The following is a 20,984-nucleotide window of genomic DNA, read 5'->3' as shown; positions in this document are numbered from 1 at the left end:
ATTGACATTATCCACCAAGAACCTGAATAAATCATAATTCAGCTAGAGCCAAAATTTAAATAACACAACACTACAGATATCCATTCAATATAACCCAATAACATCGCTAACAGAATTGTCAACAAGCAGATGCAACCATACAATATGGATGATCGTCTGACATAATTGCTGTCACGAGATTTCAACAGCAAATTAATTTTATTTCTGACCATTATTAATGAAGTGTCAGAACATACCGGAATAGACAACTGATTACTGATAAATTAAAACTAAAGAATATAATCAGTAAACAAATATACAGCAACAAAACAAACGATACTGCATGGAAGTCATGACTTAAAAACGTATGTAAAACACATTATTCTTAAGTAACTCACAAGTCATAAAATATTCTCATAGCGCGCAACAGGTTATACAAAATTTATTAATGAAATATATGAGTTAAGGACTGATATAAGAATATGAGAATTTAAAAGGATTGTAGCCCCTGAAAACAACATACACGCATATATTATATAATAAGTGTATGGCACTTAGTGTGAAACCCATTTGCAATTAATATAAAGCCCTTGTATCTTTTAATTTGGTAAGAAACAATCTTATAGTAATCTTCTATGGACATGGACAGATAAATGAAAAAAATGAAACAAATGAAACCAATAATCGGGTTTCGAACATGTGACGCAGAAGTATGCCACCAGTTACGCTGTCATTATGGAGCGCTAAAAGTCATCTAAATTAAATCGAAAACTTTGACCGTAGTTTTCTCAGAAGCGGTGGGGTATCTACGGATAAGCCGAGTCACATGTTCGCTTAGCTTGGCTCCTCTTCCACTTTAAGAAGTATCTGGGAAATAGACTACTAGCACCTGTCGTCTCCTCCTCGTTAGAGCTCCGAAACGCGATTTGAAATGGGAAGATAACGCAATATAAGTATTAGGAATGGCGAATAGAACACTTAAATTTGTTGGAAGCGTTGTGGGAAAGTGCAAAACACGTGTAAAGGGAATCACAAACCATACAGTAGTGCGAGCAATTCTAAAACATTATTCCACTGCTTGGAGTTCTTACCAACGTACGTCCAACGAATCCAGAGCCGGGTTGTTAGGGTCGTTTCAGGTCAGCGTAGAAAGTATGAAAGTGCAATAGAAATGATCGGGAAACTTAAACGGGAATCAGTGGAAGGAAGACGACATTGCTCTCACCAAGTTGTATTGGGAAAATTTAGAGAAAAAAATGGTTCAAATGGCTCTGAGCACTATGGGACTCAACTGCTGAGGTCATTAGTCCCCTAGAACTTAGAACTAGTTAAACCTAACTAACCTAAGGACATCACAAACATCCATGCCCGAGGCAGGATTCGAACCTGCGACCGTAGCGGTCTTGCGGTTCCAGACTGCAGCGCCTTTTAACCGCACGGCCACTTCGGCCGGCAAAATTTAGAGAACCTTTACTAAATAAACACTGTACGAACATCGTATATCTCACCTATGGCTAATGAATATAAGATAAGAGAGATTAAGACCAGTGCTTAGTTAGACAGTTACTTTCCCGTAGTTCGATATGCGAATGGGATAGCGCAGAAAATTGATAATATTGGTACGAAGAACCCACCGCTATGCACTGTGGAGTGATTTGCGGAGTACCCCATCAGTCCCAAAGGTTTCGAAACTGGATTAATAAAAGATAGAGAAAATTTCATATGGTGGTTTCAATGCTTTAGATAAGTGGTAGTCAACCTGGTCCCTACCACCCACTGGTGGGTGTTTCAGCTATCATGGCGGTGGTATGTGATAGGGTTTTGAAAGTGTTTTCATTACGTTTTCATAAAATTTTGACGAAAAGTATTTGGTAAGCAAATGTTATCACACGCTTTAACATTCTGTATCTCTGCTTTATAAGTTTTATGTAGTACTTTCGTACCTTTTAAAACACCGTTACTGTGGAGCCAGGGGTCGGTTAGAAAATTTTGCTACTACCAGAGATACAAAAGTGGGTGGTAGGTAAAACGGGTTGACTACATCTGCTTTAGATGCTTTATGCAGTCCCCCCCCCTCCCCCCCCCCCCCGCCCTCCCCAACCCATGGATACAATCTACAGAACGTTCGTACACCGATGTGAAGCTGTCAGAGACTTCCTTCTTTAGGATGTTGTTCAACTGCGCTTCACATTAGCTTGAATGCCATTGACTGTTCGTCTGAATTTTTTGCACTTTGTCGTTTTAGAGTAGGTTCGTATTGATAACATCGAGTCTCGTTACCCGGTATGAATTTTTCCAAAAAGTAATTTACCGCGTTTTGCATTTCAGTCAAGTGGTGGTAGGTGTCCACGCGTCACTGTTTTTGTTTGGGTGTCACGGTGTGGAGGACAAACTTGTCTCTTCTTCAAAACATTTTGGAGAGCGTCTTCAACTTTTGATTTACGAATGTTGCACCAATGCAATTTGTGTCACAACAGCGTTGACACACTACGGCCGCACGTCCACTACTTAACATTGCTCACAAAAAAAAGTTCAAATGTTTCGTGACGGCTCCAAAACCCAAGGTCCTCGGCGGTACTTTTGGGGCAGCCACCACAAATTGTATAAAGCGTGGGTAGTGACCAGTATGTAGCTATGTCTGTTGGCCGAAAAATAATTAATGACAAGAATTGCGCCAGCTAGAATGAAGAGAGAACTTATCTTTATTTCTGACAAAACGTGCACCAGCAATACAAGTCCAAATAAAATCCAAGAGTAATCCGTGTACTGAGCCTAGTCGAATACAATAGCAAATATCACACTGCAATGGCTCTGCTATAAACTCCACGAAAGGCTAGCGATAGACAATCGACAATAGACTGTCCGTCTCGGGGCCAGCGCTTTTCCTTATATGCAAAAGGCAGAGGGCGCTGCGGATCTGAGCTCAGCCATGGCGCGACCTCTTCCGTCGGCGGTAACGCCCTGAGACGCCGACGGCCGCGACAGGAACTGTGGCCAGCGATGTCACGGCCAGGGCGCGCGTGCGCGAGTTGGTTGGTTGGTTGGGTCCGTGGATACAACAAAATGTGTGTGAAATCTTACGGGACTTTGCTGCTAAGGTCATCAGTCCCTAAGCTTACACACTACGTAACCTAAGTTATCCTAAGGACAAACACACACACCCATGTCCAAGAGAGGACTCGAATCTCCGCCGGTACCAGCCGCACAGTCCATGACTGCAGCGCCTTAGACAGCTTCTTTTTTTAAAATCTCATTTTGTTCGTTTTCGTTCGTTGTATCTGCTCGGGGCGGACGTCGCAAGACACTCGTTTCAGTTCGTCTTTGACCCATTAACTCACTTTTTTTTATTACAGAGGGCAGCTGACCCTCTGACCGAACACGCTGAGCTACTGTGCCGGCACTCGGCTAATCCCGCGCGGCTGCTCACAACAGATTGGTCGAAGGCACACGTGTTGTTAGCTCTGGCTTCCATCGTAGTTACTGCTCTAGTGCCGCTGATATGTCAGGAATAAAATCAGAACTTTTTTGGAAGGACCATGTATATGTGTAGCTGTAGGTCGTTTCTGTCTTCGTCAGGGATGCTTCCGCGCAATTCAACAGTCTTCCTGTCCGAAGGCCGGACATTCCTCTGGCGACCGCAAAGGTGCCGGCGAAGTGCAGCGCGCATGCGCGGAGAGGGTTCTGCATCGCTTTCCTATCGCGGGCGCCAAAAATAAGCGAAGCTGCGGTCCGGCCGGCGGCGTCGGGCGGCTAGCGTCCATCGGCCTGCGCGCACGGCACCAAAGGCGTCCAATTGTCTGCCGCCGGCCAGAAGGTTCCGGCTCACGCCCGCGCCGCCACCGCCACCCGTATATAAAGGCGAGGGCGGCGCCGCCGCGGTAGCTTAGCTATCAGCCGCCGGCAGACACCCAGACAGCCGCCATGAGTGCCGCGCCCTCGGTGAGTGCGTACGCTGCTCAGCAGACAGCACGGCGCTCCCGCCGCTCTGGGACCCCACGGCGGACTGCCCCCGTCTTCTTCCGTGTTCACTGTTGCGCGTGCCGGACCTGCACTAACACCTCCAGCACAGCGGCGGGACACCTCGTGAAACGCACTGGTGTTAATCCACAGCTGTGTTAGAAAAAATGCTATGTTGTTGCTCAATAAAGCCTGACTGTGGATATTGTCTATATTTCTATTGCCACAAATCGGCGGCGAGAAAAATGCATCCATCAAAATCTCTTCTGCAGTGTAGTGTTAAATGAACTAATTTTGCTTGCGTGAAAACGAATCATATATCCTACATAAACTGCGGCTTATTTTAACTCTGTCAAAAACAGGTTTGCTACACAGTGGCGCATTTTCTTCGCACTTGGAGAATGGTATTAACTTGATGACTTCTCACAGAAGCAACATAAACACGTGATTGTAATACTTAACTTCTTGGAGGTATTCTGCGAAACCAAAAAAATATAAGTTACAGTACACGAATATATAAAGTATTGTATTTGATGCGAGAAAACTTTACAGATTATGAAAGGATCTTTGGTAATGTACTCTCTAGATTTACAACGTAGGGGTCTACTAGCTTCACCTAGGAATTAGTGTGTAACTGCCTTTCAGTCTTATTTTCGGAAATGAAATTCGTCGTAAAAAATGCAACACAATTTTAGAAGAACAATGATGTACATACCTACAACACTAGAGGGAAAAATGGCCTGTCAAAGATGACAGTGGCTCAGAGAGGAGTTCAATACGCAGCAATAAAGATTTTTGATCATTTGCCCAATAATATAAAATTTCTCACAGGTAGCGAAGCAAATTTTAAATCTGACGTAAAATCATTTCTCCTGAACAAATCCTTCTATTCGCTTGAAGAGTTTCTAATTAAAAACTGGTAGCCAGTAAAAATAAAATAAAAAATCTTTTTTAAGTTTGATTCCATGAGTAGGAATAAAGTGATACTTTGCTGATTAATGTTAACAGTAATCGTGTATTATATTTTATAAACTGACACGATCCATATAATTCCGATAAAAGAATCGTTCAAATGATTTATGGAATATATAACTAACTAACTTCGTATATCTCGGCAGGACCATTTTATAATTATATCAAATTTGATTTTATTATCCGACACAAATAACCATTGCATTTGCTTACCCAGGCCCGGCATGTTACTCGATCGATGTTTCTGGATACAATAAGATATGATTTTGACTGAATTACTCATTTTCAATGATGTTTATCACTAGGCATGAGAATTTTCTGTTAGTGTGTTGTAAATACTTTCATTTATGAGAGTCCGTTCGATATTCATTTGGATCTAGATGTCAACACTGTAATTATCAGTTTATGGGGTCCTGTAATAGTGTCTTTTATGGTTTGCAAAAATTTTCGTGAAAGCTATTTCAAATAGGCGATATGTATTTAATAATGGAGACAGATTAATTTACGATTCCTTAATCACTTAATACATTTTCTGCGGTTTTCCTTTGTGTGTTTTGTAGTAATGCTTCATTGCTCATGTTATTGCAATATTTATGTCTGAAGCTCAGTTTTTTCTATAATGTAGATTGTATAATAATTGATAGCGAATACTAACGCGAGTGGAAGTATAAGATAACCGAAGCAAAACTGTAAACTTGGGTCAGCAAACGTGACGTTTGCGAGATACCTGCGAAAGTATGGTTACAAGCTATCACTGTCTTCAGTATGAAATATTGTTCTAGTTAGTGCAGTTATATTTGAAATGTAAACTTTGCGATATGATACTCCTGTACATTCTCTCTAAGTTACACCCATGCTCTGTCTTAACAAAAAAGTATAATACTGCTTCAGCACGCTACATATTACAAATTACTGTACACTTGTACCTGTCAAAGATGTTCCACATGTCGTCCCCGCATTTCGATGCAATACGGAACCCATCTCTGCATCGAGTTTCCTTTCAATCACCTTCAAATTATTTTGTAAGTGAAATTTGAGCCCAGTTGTATATTTCAAATACGTTTCTACTAAATGCGACAATACGTTATACTGATGTCACACACTAACAATTATTTCCAGCATGGCTCATTGTGGATTCATGTTTACTTGATCGTCTTTACTTCAATTACGATATACTCCTATCAGAGTTAGTTTGCCCTATTAGTTACGATAGACACTGTACATTAGAAGCCATCACTCACACTCTAAAGGACATAATAAACATTTAATATATTAATGTGACATTATTAAGTATTGACTAACCAGATGGCATGTTATAAAATTCGACCAGTGACCCTGAACTTGTTCCTGGAGTTCGCTATCACCTTGTGCTGTGAAGTTCCCTCACACGATCGTAGAGAACGTTACCTATGTAGTCATCATGCACTTTAGCACATCACGTATAATCGGAGAGTCGGGTCCCGCTAGCTGCTCCAGAATAGACAACGCTGACTTCTGCATCGCGTTCTGGCACCTCGCTCTCTAGCGCGACAACAGGTGTCACAGAGAATACACAACACCAACCCGATGCCGCAAGGCAAACATAATACTTTATTGACATCTTCAACTTTTTTAGTCCTGTCTTCCTCAGTTGTGTGTAATATTACAGTATATTGATAATTTTTACTTATGGAACTGAATAAAACACAATTTTAGTGCCATACGCGTTTCGCCTTTATTTTATGCAAGGCATCATCAGTGGCCCGGAATATGTACATATGTTAGCTATTTAATTTACATTTTTTGTCACTGTGCCTATAGGTTATAAACAATTCTGGTGGTTGGTATTTCCTATTAAGTAGTAATGTTTTGAACTGTACTTACAGGTTGCGTGGACAATTTCTTACATATTACGCTCCTGTTGCATTTTTGGTGTTGTTCTTCTTCTTATGAATGCCAATTTGCGGCTTTTTCCCACATTCCACAGCACTATGAACTGAACGCTTGTTTCAATGCAATGTTTTGGTTTCTGTTGCCGACTGTCAAATGTTTTTGCCAAAGATCGAATGTTATTGCCAAACTTTCGAGTGTGATTATTGAAGTATCTGTGATCTGTTCGTGTATGCATTTGTGTGTGCGTTTGTGTGTCATCTGCTGCAGGCGGCATGTCATTGTATACAGTGTCTTTTAGCTTTCCCCGGAAAAAAATCCAAGGGAATAAGGCCGGCCAACGTACACGTCCCCTTCGTCCGATCCAACGATTCGGAAACAGTTACTGGAGACAAGCTGTAGTGTGCTGTACACTATGCGCTGAACATTCACCGTACTGGTACCACATTCTTCTCCTAGTCTGCATTGGAACGGACAGTCGTCTGATCCATTCGTATGTTTAATGCCTATACAGTACACTGACAGTGTTTCAGCTTACTTGTTAGTTATTTTCTGGTGGTGGAAATTAGTGGAGATGGTATTTACCAACGCTGAAAAAGCCAACATGTTAATGGTGTGTGGAGAATGTAGGAAGAATGCTGTTTGTTCTTGTGCTCTGTACTTGGAACGATATTCGTCCAGACGTTACCCAGCTCGACATGTATTTGTAAATCTCTTGAACCAGTTATGTGACAATAGAAAAGTAACACCTATAAAACGCGATAGGACAAATCGAGTGACTGGAGAAGAGGGTGAAATTAATGTTCTAGCTGCTGCTGCTGTATATTCGCACGTTAGTTCGCTTGCAGTCGCACGGGAAAGTGGCACAGGTCAGGTAAGCGTACTACACGTTCTCCACTGTCACAATTCCATCTATGTCAACGAGTTGCAAATCGTGTTAACTTTTGTAGTTGGTCATTAAGATGAGACTCACCTGAGTTATCATGTCTCTTGCCTAGTGATTAAGCAACATTTCACGCTCAAGCAAACCTCCACAGCATGCATTATTGGTTCGTAAATAATCTCCAATGGCTTCTTAAGAGGGACCGTCAGCGTCCATAGAGTGTAAATAGGTGGTGTGGAATAGTGAACCTTCAGCTCACACGACCTGTTTTCGTAGAAGGAACCCTAAACTAAAAAAACGATCTCAACCTTTTAACAGAGCAATCGCCACAAGTGCCTTGCCGCAGTGGATACACCGGTTCCTGTGAGATCACCTAAGTTAAGCGCTGTCGGGCGTGGTCGGCACTTGGATGGGTGACCATCCTGGCCGCCATGCGCTGTTGCCATTTATCGGGGTGCACTCAGCCTCGTGATGCCAATTGAGGAGCTATTCGAGGGAATAGTAGCAGCTTCGGTCAAGAATACCATCATAACGGACACGAGAGCGGTGTGCTGACCCCACGCCCCTCCTATCCGCATCCTCCACTGAGAATGACACGGCGGTCGGATGGTCCCGGTAGTCTACTCGTGGCCTGAAGACGGAGTGCTAATCGCCACAAGTATTATTACACGTTCCGCTGCAGACTAGGAAAAAAAATGTGGCATCAGCATGATGGGTATTCAATGAATAGCGCTTGTTTTCAACAGTTGTTTTTAAATCGTTAAATTAGACGGAATAGACCTGTACCTTACCCAGCCCCGGCACCACGTTTGGTCATCTTAGATGTTTTTCCCTGAGGAAAGCTAAAAGACACTATTTTCAAGGACATGCTGACCACATCGAACGATATGAAACGACGTATTACTGCTGCACACGCAAAAACTTCTGATGAAAAGCGAGAATGTGTACACAAGTCTTTACATGGCAGACTGGAAGCTTGTATTGAAGCAGGCGACTGGCATTTTGAACAATACCTTTGCAGGCATCCAAAGCATTTGTTTATTCACTTTTTTCCATGTGTTAGTACCGAAAGATGGGGAAGACCATTGTCGCTACTTATAAATTTCAAACTGCTATTGCTCATCAACTGCCTGTTCTAGAATACAGAAAAAAACACCACTGGCATTCTGACTTACCCTAGTTTTCTTTTGTCAATGTCAGTTGGCATTGTTCGTTTTAAAAACGTGACATTCTAAAATAATTACACATTCTAGTGATCATTAAAATCTTTGTGTGGCGCAACTGTGGCTCCTTAGTCACATTTCATTTACTTGTAAACGGCGCTAAATAGCACCTTCAATTTCAGAAGTGGGGGGATGCAAACTTCAGCTGATTTACCCTGTACTGTTCTGAATATCTCTTCCGCAATCCTAGCCTCTTCTTTCGTATTTTTTTTTTTTTATCCAACTAGTCCAGAACACTTGCGTAACATTTTCGAGTTCTTGTTTTTCAAATTATTTAGATTAATGGACGTGTGTTTCTACCTGCTACAAAATTCACACACACAGGTTGTAGTCATTCAACAATAGCCTAAACTCGGCAGCACGGAAGAACATACGGCTTTAGTTTGCCCAGTGTCGTCTGGAAAATTTACCCATACGTTATTGGCGACAAGACAAACAGTCATGCGAAGCAATACTATGTACAATGTCAGGCAGTTGCCTCGAACACATAGCCCAACACACACCCGCAATAAATATTTTACCCAGTCGGTCTAAAAAGTATCGAGACCGGATTAATAGAAAATAGAGAAAATTTAAGATGGTGATTTTCACGCCTCGAGTGTTGTACATACTCCTAGTCTCCCCTCGCTCGAGTACAGCATACAAGAACTTCATACAATTATGTGAAACTGTCAGATAAGTCCTTCTGTGGGAAGTTGTTCAACTTGCGCTTCAAAGCGGCTTGAATGTCGCCAAAGCGTTGACCACTCATCTCAATTTCTGGACTGTATCGTTTTGTGGTTGGTTCTATTGCTAACACCAAGTCTCGTCACCCGTGATGATTTTTCCCAGAACAGAACTGTCCGCGTTTTACATTTCAATGAAGCCGCAGCAGGCATTCATACGTCGTTGTTTTTGTTCTGGAGTCAAGGTGTGCGTGTACACACTTTACGCTTCTCCAAAATAATCTGTAGAATGTCTTGAAGTCTTGATTTAGAGATGTTGCTCCATTGCGATACGTGACACGATAGCGCTGACGGACTACCACCGCACTTCCACTACTTACAGTGTTTGCCCACATCTGACTGGTCTAATGCACATCTGCTGTTTACAGTTGCTAGTTGAAGCTGCCGCCGTGGTTATTGCGCTGACGTCACCTTTACGCCAGCAATAAACTCAGTCTCGGAACTCTTTGGGCAGACGGTATACATCTCCTGGCAACAAACAGACCCAATCTTCTCGACAGTAAGACCAATGAGAGAGAGGCTGGCAACCATGAACCTAATATATGGACGATGGATGCCAGTGGCAAAAGAAGTCATCAATAAAGCCAAAAGAGAGCTTGTATTTTGTCGAACTGATACAGCAAACATTAGCAAAGAACTTAATAACGGTGAACGGGCTACATTTGGTCCAAGTCCGACAAATACAGAGCAATTGTGTTAAACCTCAAAAACTTATCTTTATAAATACGTTCTAAACAAAGTAAAAATACGTAAATAATCACCTTGATTTAATGGTACTATTTGGAAAACTTTGCGAAAACAGAGACTACAACATCTTCGCTATATAAGTGACTGATAGGTAACCCTATACTAAACTCCTCAGGAAGATCATGACTGAGGATGCATCAGAATATCATGGGAAATTCTGGTTCTACGTAAAGACACTGATCGGAGCCAATAGCCCATTTTATCTCTCATAGATCACTCTGTTGTTGAAACTGAAGACAGCAGACAGAAGGCCGAAATATTAAAATCCGTATTTAAAAGTGTGTTTACAAATAAAAATACTACCGTACTCAGAAATGTGAGACACTGAAATAGCCATCTTCAGTACTGGAAACAAATTACGACTGCTCGAAGCGAACAAGGCACCAAGGCTTGATGGAGTTCTCAGTAGGTTTTATGCTGAAAACAGCGAGGAGTTACTAGATCACAATTATCGAGGATCTCTAGCGCAGTGAACCATCCCGTGTGATGGGAAAAGAGGGCAGGTCACTCCTATAAAAGAATGTGCATGGGGTGGAACACCAAAAACATAACACATCGTCGTGCTTAATACGGTGTAGGAAAACCGTTGGCATTCAAAACATATTCCAGTTTCTCGAAATAGATAAATACACGCTCTGTAAGGTTTTCAAGAGAATCTTATAGCATTCTTCCTGCAAAATAGTGGCAAGTTCAGGTAACGGTGACGGAGGTGGATAGCGATCACACACACTTCTCTCCAAAGGAGATCACAAAGGCTCGATAATATTGAGTCCTTGTGATTGCAGGTGCCAGGGGAATGCAACAATAATTCATCCTTGTGCTCACAAAACCAGTCCTGGACGGTGCAAACTGTTGTGAACAGGGGCCTGTCGTCCTGGACCACAGCATCACCGTTGGGGAATAAATATTGCACCATGGGACGGGCCTGATCAACCGAAATGGACACATAATACTCGGCAATAGTGCGACGCTGTCGAGTAAACGTGGGGCCCAAGCAATACCACGATATGGCTATCCTAGTCATCACCAAATCCACGCCATGTTTCACGCTTTGGACGTAAACTTGGACAGAAGTTTTAAACAATGTGAAATAACGCCCATACAACCAAATGACTTTGTTCCATTGCGCCATAGTCCAAGTGTTATGGTTTCAGCACCACGTTTTCCCGTTATGGAAATTTGCATTTTTGTTGTATGGCTTGGGAATTACAGCTCATCGGGCAAGTCCCACCTTATGGAACTCCCTTCATATTGTTTTGGTGCTGACACTCAGTTTTGCAGTGACTCGCCCTATTACATTGCACAGCTGCCGTTCGTGGTCAAATACAACAGCGCAACTTGAAAGCTTGGCTAACATCTGCATTTTTCTTCAAGCATTTCTTGCAGCGTTTCCATATCTTTTTCCAGCCCTTGTAAACACAGACTAACAGACGATTGTCGCTTTGGTCGGTCTGTTACTCGCTCCTAAAGTACGTCCCAAGCTCAAATATTTAGACATTCTTGAAGGGGAAGATTCTTCTCTTAGAGAATCAGCTTGTATTCAAGGAAAAATCCACTCGTGTAACACATAGCTTGCTTTAACTATCTTGCAAACAACAGACGCATGTGAACAAGTGGCATCAATATTCCAACACTTTCCAAATGTTTTCTACACTCTACCCAAACGTCGAATAATAACCAGGATACAATCGTACGGAGCTTCTTCGCAGGTAGGTCATTTTCGTGATGAATATTGCCTTATAGAAACCAGTACGTTATACTTCACAGCGAATGTACAACATAACTAAAGTACCACCGAATATACGCCAAATAATCCGATTGTTACTGTGCTCAGTATAGACAAAGGATCAACCACATGGGGTCCTCAAGACTATAAGATTGTTAGGGAACTTTGGGGCTGTCTACAGGAAAATATTGTCGTTGGACGGTACTAAGCAAGTGCAGGACGTGGACGAAATCCTTCACTGCCCGACCAAAGCAGAGAAGAATGCAAAAGGGAAGGAGGAAACGAAATGAAACTTCACGGGTTGAGAAAATGAATGATGTAATTTCAGTGATTACCTAACTGATTCAAAATTACAAAGAACGTGGCTGTATCTGCCTACGTATCAGTACGACGTTGCATGCCCTCTGGCCTCGATGCATGGCTATCAAAAAGCCCTTGTATTGTCTCCTAAGGCAAGCGGCGCACGACAGTTGTAACCATAGACCATACACACTGAATAGCCAAAGAAACTGGTACACTTGCCTAATATCATGTAGGGCCCCTTGCGTGGCATGGCCTTGACTAATGTCTGGAGTAGTGCTGGTGGGAATTGACATCATGAATCCTACAGGGCTAGCAATAAATCCGTAAGAGTACGGAACAGCACGTGCAAGACATCCCAGATATGCTCAATAATGTTCATATCTGCGGAGTTTGGTGGCCAGCGGAAGTGTTTGAACTCAGACGAGTGCTCCTGGAACCACTATAGCAATTCTGGACGTGTGGGGTGTCTCATTGTCCTGCTGGAATGCTGTCCTGTCGGAATGCACAATGGGCATGAATAGATGCAGGTGTTCAGGCAGGATGATTACGTACGTGTCACCTGTCAGTCTCGTATCTAGACGTATCAGGGGTTTCACATCACTCCAACTGCACACGCCCATTAAAGAGCCTCAACCAGCTTGAACAGTACCCTGCTGACATGCCGGGTACATGGATTCGTGAGGTTGTCTCCATACTCGTACACGTCCATCCGCTCGATACAATTTGAAACGGAACTCGTCCGACCAGGCAACATGTTCCCAGTCATCAACAGTCCTATGTCGATGTTGATGAGCCCAGGCGAGGCGTAAGGCTTTGTGTCGTGCAGTCATCAAGGATAAACGAGTGGGCATTCGGCTCCGAAAGCTCATATCGATGATTTTTCGTTGAATGGTTCGCACACTGACACTTGTTGATGGCCCAGCATTGAAATCTACAGCAGTTTGCAGAAGGGTTGCGCTTCTGTCACGTTGAACGATTCTCTTCAGTCTTTGTTGGTCCCGTTCTTGCAGGATATTTTTCCGGCTGCAGCGATGTCGGAGTTGATGTTTTACTGGATACCTAATATTCACGGTACACTCATGAAATGATCGTGTGGGAAAATACCAGCTTCATCGCTACCTCGGAGATACTGTGTCTCATCACTCGTGCGCCGACTGTAACAAGACTTTCAAACTCACTTAAATCTTGATAACCTGCTATTGCTGCAGCACTAACCGATCTAATAACTGCAACAGTCACTTGTCTTATACAGGTGTTGCACACAGCAGCGCCGTATTCTGCCTGTTTACATATCTCTGTATTTGAATATGCATGCCTATACCAGTTTCTTTGGTGCTTCAGTGTATAACATAGACTGCGCACGTCCCTATCTCTGCCGTGTTAAGACTTGAAACCAATATCTAAGTTACATGATTCAGGGCGAAAAGCCGAGTTCGTGTCATTACCCGCTGTATGATGTGGATTTGACAGTTACAGCTTTTCTCATTTATAGCTGAAATCAAGCATTGATCTAGACAATTCAACGAACTATAGTACTACCGTTACACAGGTAGAAGTGCACTTAACCTAGTTTCTCCGAAATTCCTTATGATACAGCAATGGTTACGTTTTTACATGTGGTCAAGTGAAACGTATTGACCGTTCTTTTTAAAAAGCGACAGATGACAGTTTTTTAGTGAATACTTGTTTTTTTTTTCACTACGAATTCTTGTAGTTTGCAGTTCACCGCTTCCACAGAAGTGGAAGACAAAATATCAATTTCACACACTGCATTAGTTTCCTAACGATTCCTCAAGAATATGTGTAAAATGTTTTAGTATGCTTTTGTAAGAAAGAAAATTCTTTTATGTGCATAATGTCAAATATTTACACAAAATAACTGCATATATTTTCTGACTTTTGCTTAATCCAGTACAGATACTGAAACGGTATCAAGATAGAAAGCATAATATATTACAAAATGTTGATTGCACTTGGGCAGTGAGCCAGATATTAAATCTTTGTCATTCATCCAATGACCAAGATCCATCCTAACTATCAACTCGTGGAAACACCTCTGCAAGGATTCTGAAATAGTTCCCTTTCACAGTTGAGATTTTCATGCCTTTCTGAAGTGCGTAGGGTCTAAAGAAGACTTCTCTGGGCATATATGAAGTTCATTCAAATGGCTCTGAGCACTATGGGACTTAACATCTGAGGTCATCAGTCCCCTAGAACTTAGAACTGCTTAAACATAACTAACCGAAGGACATCACACACATCCATGCCCGAGGCAGGATTCGAACCTGCGACCGTAACAGTCGCGCGGTTCCGGACTGAAGCACCTAGAACCGCTCGGCCACCGTGCGCTATCATCTACACTGGGAGCACAACTGACACTAACTTCATCTGGGGGGCCGCTTGCATTTGCACGCGCAGCGGCCTGATTGGCTAACTACAGTGCTTATTAACTCGGAAACGGCGCAACGCATTTCCCAGCACAGCCTACCCTGTAACACCCTTGCAAGATTTTCAGACTGTTCGTCACTATCCTGTATTTTCTCTTTGATTTTGCTCGTTGCCTATGCATTTTAATGCGCTGCTGTATTGCATCAAAGACAAAAGACATTTAGATGTCGTTTGGTTTATCTTCGTAATTGAAACTTCAAAAGTTGGGCACTAGTTCCATCACCAGGGTTCATCTACAGATTTTAGCACAATGTTTTATGACTCTTCGTTCATGAGCACAGACAGGCTTTAAGACTGCTGGTAGCAATTTTTTTGATGGTGTTAAAATGCTGCAACATTGTCAGTTCCTTCAGTCGGAACTGGGGCTGGTTCTGCTGGCAGTGCATGTGGCAGTTCGTGTAGGGCGCACCCTGAGATGCGCAGCCCAAAGCGTTCAACATTATCTGCTCGTCAGGCTCAGCCTTCGTGGTTTCGAGCAGAGGCGCGGCACTATCACCATAAAACAATAAATCTTCCCTAACGTGACTACACGTGCGAAATCTCTTAAGTTATTGCACGTATACGCAGGAACAAAGAATTAGATAGATTTTGCTGTTGTTATGCTCCTTAGAGGAGGATACAGATCCTCGTGTACTACTCAAATCTCAATTCGCTCTCAACGAGAACGAAAAATCCCGTGAAGGAACTGCAGCCAACTGCATTTGCCTCGCGTTAAACCTCACCTTCCCCTCGCATAGCATTGCTCAGTACAGGAAATGAGTAGTGTAAGCTATCGTCCCTCGCAAAATGTGCCGAGTTTTAGACCCACCCTTGAAGAAGTAGCTATAACGCTATTCGCACTGATTAGGGATCAAAGCAGAAAACATAATGATTGTGTATGGTACCAACATGTTCCAGGAAGACTCGCGTGAAAATGCTATTTTTAGGAGATCACATATATAAGGGGTCAAGTGTTTTGCATAGCACGTGACCTAGCGACCATTTGTATACCTATCGACGGAACAAGTATGCTGTATCCTACAATGCAGGGACAAAATTTAAACGTTACACGCTTCCTCCAGCCCAGGCAAATTGATCCAGTCGGTTGGTTCTTTTGCATCAGGTGCAGTCTAGGATAGGGCTAAGGCACCTTATAAAAGCAGCATTTGTTCACGGGCTGTTCGTGACAAGCCCGAGAAAATTGTGATTTTTGGGTACCAAAAGTACCAGTTGTGAGGATGGTCACTTCTGTAGTTTCTATTCATGACAGATCGTCGAAATTTTTGGTATGTGTTCTTAAGATGTTATTCTCTGGGAACTTCGAAACTTCTTGCGATATCATTTTCCGTTACGGAGATCCAGTGTTTCCAATTTAGCGTACTTATACCCTTAAAATTTGCGCTTAATAAACGGTCTGAGGCGTAAATATAGTTTTAACGGACATAGTGAACACATGGTAAGAGTTCTGGAGTCATAATGAGTCTTCTGAGGTCACTGAACTATATTTTTAGTGAACATGTTTTCTCGAATAAAATTTTATGACGTGCTGTCTCTGTATAATCGGCATATCACGCCTATATAAATATGCCCAATGTGGTACTGTGGTGACAAAAATGGGCTAAAAAGTGTCGTAACATGCCTGAAAAAACTTAAACTGGCTGTTCAAAATTATATGCGACTGGAAAGACTGAAAATTCTGTAAAATATTTGTAATAACATTTTTACTCTCATAAGACGGGCGTTTTAGACGAATTGCGATTAGCGAGTAAATTACCCTGAAAAAATGAAAATCAATCTTTTTTGTGTTAACCTTACATTATGCGTATTTATTTATTCTTCACATATGTCAGAGTACATAAATCTATGGAAATGCACAGGGTGTTCGGAAATTCCCGTTACAAACTTCTAGGACTTGTAGAGAGGAGCGAGTATGTAATACCTTGAATTAGAATCCTAGTCCGGAAAAGTACCGTTTGAAAACGTGTCTGCTAGATAGGTATGCAGTAGGGTGGTCATGGTGGGGGATGCTTACGTCGGACTGGGTGATGTAATTTGACGTCTGTCCTACCTCTCTGACCTGATTCGAGCCTAATTCACGTGTCTGTGAGTGTTAGAAGAATATGGTTGAGTGCACGTTTGCAGAATACATCGACACAATCCTTCCGAATCGCGAAGTTCACGGTAATGGAAGAGGTGAGCGCCGCCTTTATCAGGTCGTTCTCCACAACGTCTGATTCCATCTCTCACCCTTTTCGCCACAGTTACGCAACGGCTTCGAAAAAGGGTACCTTCATTGTCAGCAGGCGTGAGTGTGGTGCTCCCAAGAGACGCCGCACACGCGAATCGGAGGAGGCTGAACCGCATCACGTTGAAGAGAACCCGTCAACGACTACGCGAGCAATTTCTTTGGCTATTAATGAGTGTAATTGTAAAACAAATAATGTACTGGGTCACACTTAATCAATTATACGTAAAAGTGGAGGCGTTAGCAACACGTTTTCAAATTGTTGTGCCGCGCGGGGTAGCCTTGCCACGGTTCGCGCGGCTCCTCCCGTCGGAGGTTCGAGTCCTCCCTCGGGCATGGGTGTTTGTGTTGTCCTTAGCGTAAGTTAGTTTAAGTTAGGTTAAGTAGGGTGTAAGGCTAGGGACCGATGACCCTAGCAGTTTGCTCCCACAGGAACTCACAACAAATTTCCAAATTTTCAAATGGTTTTAGCATAGTAACGGTACTTTCCGGCCATGGATTTCAATTCAAAATACTGTGTCCCCTTTAAAAGCCCTAACAAGCAACATACACCGCTGTATCTTCTGGTAAACCTTCCGGGATGTAAGGTCGTGGTCCATGAAACTCTTCAGCTCCTAACGTTTCGTCCAGAGCTGCGCTGGACATCTTCAGAGGGGTGTTTCTCCTCCGGTGAGTCTTGCCGACTGACGGGTCGGACGTCTGAGAGCGTCTTATATATCGTACAAAGTGGGCATGACCAGAGTTACACATGATATGCAGAGATAATCTTTGTCAAAGATAAAACTTAACTATCGATCGTAATCTCGTCACAGATAAAACTGTCTAGCAATTCTGTAGTGCTACTGTCCAAATATCACTAAGTTTCATGGTCTCTTCTTTCCGATTAAAATTATCCCTATGTTTATATATTTCAATTGCTTCTCTACAAAGCCGTGGGTAATAGTTCGTCGTCGTAGATAAAATTTTTGTTTCGGAAAACCTCACTTGATGATTTCCTGACTGAAAAGCGTGTTCTGCTACAGCCGATTTATCTGTTTTTCCTAATCGGCAAAGGCTTCTGTGTTCTTTTAACCGTGTATGTACGCTTCTTTTTGTTGTTCCAATATAAACTTTTCCACATGTACACGGAATTTTATATACGCCACTGGCTGATAGAGGAGCGCGTTTATCTTTTACAGACCGGAGAACATGACAAATTTTCTTCGTTGGTCTAAAAACAGGTCTAATATCATGTTTACTTAAAATCTTTCCAATCTGACCCGTTACTTTCTTTATGAAAGGGAGAGAGACTGTATTCTTCCATCGTTTTTCGGGCTTGTCCTTATGCTTTTTGCTGTTTGGATGCAGAATTCTGCTTACTTCTTTCTTTGAGTAGCCATTTTTCTCAAAAGCGTGCTTCAGATGTTTTAATTCGACGTCTAGATACTCCGGCGTGCAAATCCGTCTAGCTCTGTCAACGAGACTTTTAATCACACCTCTCTTTTGTTGTGGATGGTGGTTAGAGTTTTTATGTAAGTATCTGTCTGTGTGCGTTATTTTTCTAAAAATCTGTTGTTTCAATCTTCCATCTGTCTGTCTCATAACTAAAACATCCAAAAACGGTATTTTGTTATCATTTTCTCTCTCCATGGTAAACTGGATTCTTGGATTTATATTATTAAGGTAATCAAAAAATTTGTCTAAGGCTTCTCTACCATGTGGCCAGACCACAAATGTATCGTCTACATACCGATACCAGGGAGATGGTTTCTTATCTGCTTTTTCCAAGGCTGACTGTTCGAATTTCTCCATGTAGAAATTAGCTACTGCAGGACTCAATGGGTTACCCATTGCTACGCCATTAAGTTGCTCATAAAATTCATTATTACACTGGAACTGACTGGAAGTAAGACAATGTCTGAAAAGAGCAGTCAGATCTTCTGGAAAAATATCTGTTATAAAAACCATAACTTCGTTAACTGGAATCATAGTAAATGAAGACACTACATCAAAACTTACTAAAATATCTTCAGGAGTCAGAATTAAACCTTCAATTTTCTCTATGAAATGACGTGAGTCCTTTATATATGAGTCAGTTTTTCCAATATATGGATGTAAACGAGTTGCTAGATATCTTGCTATTTCATACGTAGGAGAATTGATAGCACTAACAATCGGTCTCAGAGGAAGGTCCCTCTTATGTACCTTGGGTAGGCCATAGAGTCTAGGACACATAGCTTCAGTCTTCAATAAAACTCTTTTTTCTTCTTTTTGAATAGAAGTGGCCGATTTTATCAGATTATTTGTTTTCCGTAGTCAGACGTCCGACCCGTCAGTCGGCAAGACTCACCGGAGGAGAAACACCCCTCTGAAGATGTCCAGCGCAGCTCTGGACGAAACGTTAGGAGCTGAAGAGTTTCATGGACCACGACCTTACATCCCGGAAGGTTTACCAGAAGATATGTCATCCGGTCGTGAAAGCCTTCATACTGTGATACACTGCTGTATCAGAGGAAATAAGGGAACCAGCGGTAAAATGATCCTGTCGGACCACAAAAAGGCGAATATGTCCCTCTTTGAAAAACTCTGACAGAAAATTGGGAAATCAGCTGCGTGAGTCCTCACTCAGCCTTTCTCACCAAAATTTTTGGCATGTAAACATATTCGGGGTTTTGTGCTAAAAGGGGATAGCAGGCAGACAGCGACAGTGGAAAAGAGAGGATACAATACCTGTGAGAAAGAAAGAGGAGACAGTGATGCTGGGAAAGAGAAAGTAGCAGTGAAAGGAAAAGAGATGGATGAAGACAACAGCAGTGGTATCCAACGAGAGATGGCAATTTGATGGTCAGTGAGAGAAAGTGGCAGTAAAATAGAAAGAGAGACGGATGGTTATAGAAGCAATGGGAGCTAAAAGGAGAGGAGACAGTAGAAATGAATAATTCAGAGGAGTGGAGACCATATATAGGTTTGGGAGGGATCTGGACCCCCTCCCTCCACCCCAGATCGACGAACTTTAACACGTAGGTGTAGGGTAGGGCACATTTTGGACCGAAGTTTTAAACGGGTGGATATAAGGGAAAAAATAAGTTGGACAGCTTCGCCCCTCCCCTCTTTCCACCCCAGAATTTTTGAGCAGCCGAGGTGTGGTGGGGACAGTGGCTGTGGGAAATACAGATAAAAGTAGACAGTGTAAGTGAGAGAGGATAGGGTGGCAGTGGGATATACTGTAAATCAAAGGGGGGAAAAAGGAGACAATGGGAGGCAGACACATAAAGATATTGGCAGTGAGAACGAGATGCTGAGTATGAAGGCTTAACTATAAAGAAAGACTGGGTTTAAGGATTTAGAATGTTCTGTGTTAAAAGAGTGTGAATATGCTCATAAGCCAAAACTTTTGGTGAGGAAGACGGAGTGAGGAATGAGATAGTTGGTTCCCCACTTTCCTGTCAGGGTTTTTAAAGAGAAACATATTCGTCCTTTTTGAGCATGTTTCCGCTGGTTTAAGAATACAGGAAGGAACAACATTTAGAAGGCAACTCACAACCCTGCCCTTTTGCTCTTTGCTCATTGCCCAGTCTCCGTATTTGGAGGGATGAGGGCGTTGACTCTATTACTTTCGAGGAAACATGCAAAATTAATAAAAAAACTTCCTACTTCTGCGTCTCAATGTTCATCCACCGATCGGCATTCGAGATCGTATTCTAGATGCATATTGCTACATATAAATCTCTCATACTCTGCAAGCCACTGTGAAGTGCATGGCAGAGGGAATGTCCCACTGTACCAATTATTGTAGCTTCTTTCCACACCATTCATGTTTGCAGCGCGGGAAGATTACCTGTTTAAACGTCTCCCTACGTGCTGTAATTAACCTGACATTGTCTTCCCGGTCCCTATGGGAGCGGTACATAGTAGGCTGTACGTTCCTAGAGTTATCATTTAAAGACCT

At 42.4% G+C, this 20,984-nt stretch overlaps 1 protein-coding gene across 1 annotated transcript in view; it reads left to right on the top strand.

Moving 5' to 3' along the window:
• Positions 1-3,726: 3,726 nt before the first annotated feature.
• The window catches only part of LOC126161959 (SET domain-containing protein SmydA-8), a 255,456-nt gene continuing 238,198 nt past the window's right edge, over positions 3,727-20,984 (top strand). The window contains exon 1 of the mRNA XM_049918143.1: positions 3,727-3,918. Coding sequence (XP_049774100.1) covers positions 3,901-3,918 — 18 coding nt within the window. The 5' untranslated portion in view covers positions 3,727-3,900. The remainder of the gene's footprint in view (positions 3,919-20,984) is intronic.

The sequence above is a fragment of the Schistocerca cancellata genome, chromosome 2 (assembly GCF_023864275.1).
Source record: "Schistocerca cancellata isolate TAMUIC-IGC-003103 chromosome 2, iqSchCanc2.1, whole genome shotgun sequence".
NCBI lineage: Eukaryota > Metazoa > Arthropoda > Insecta > Orthoptera > Acrididae > Schistocerca > Schistocerca cancellata.
This window is presented reverse-complemented; position numbering and strand designations above follow the sequence as displayed.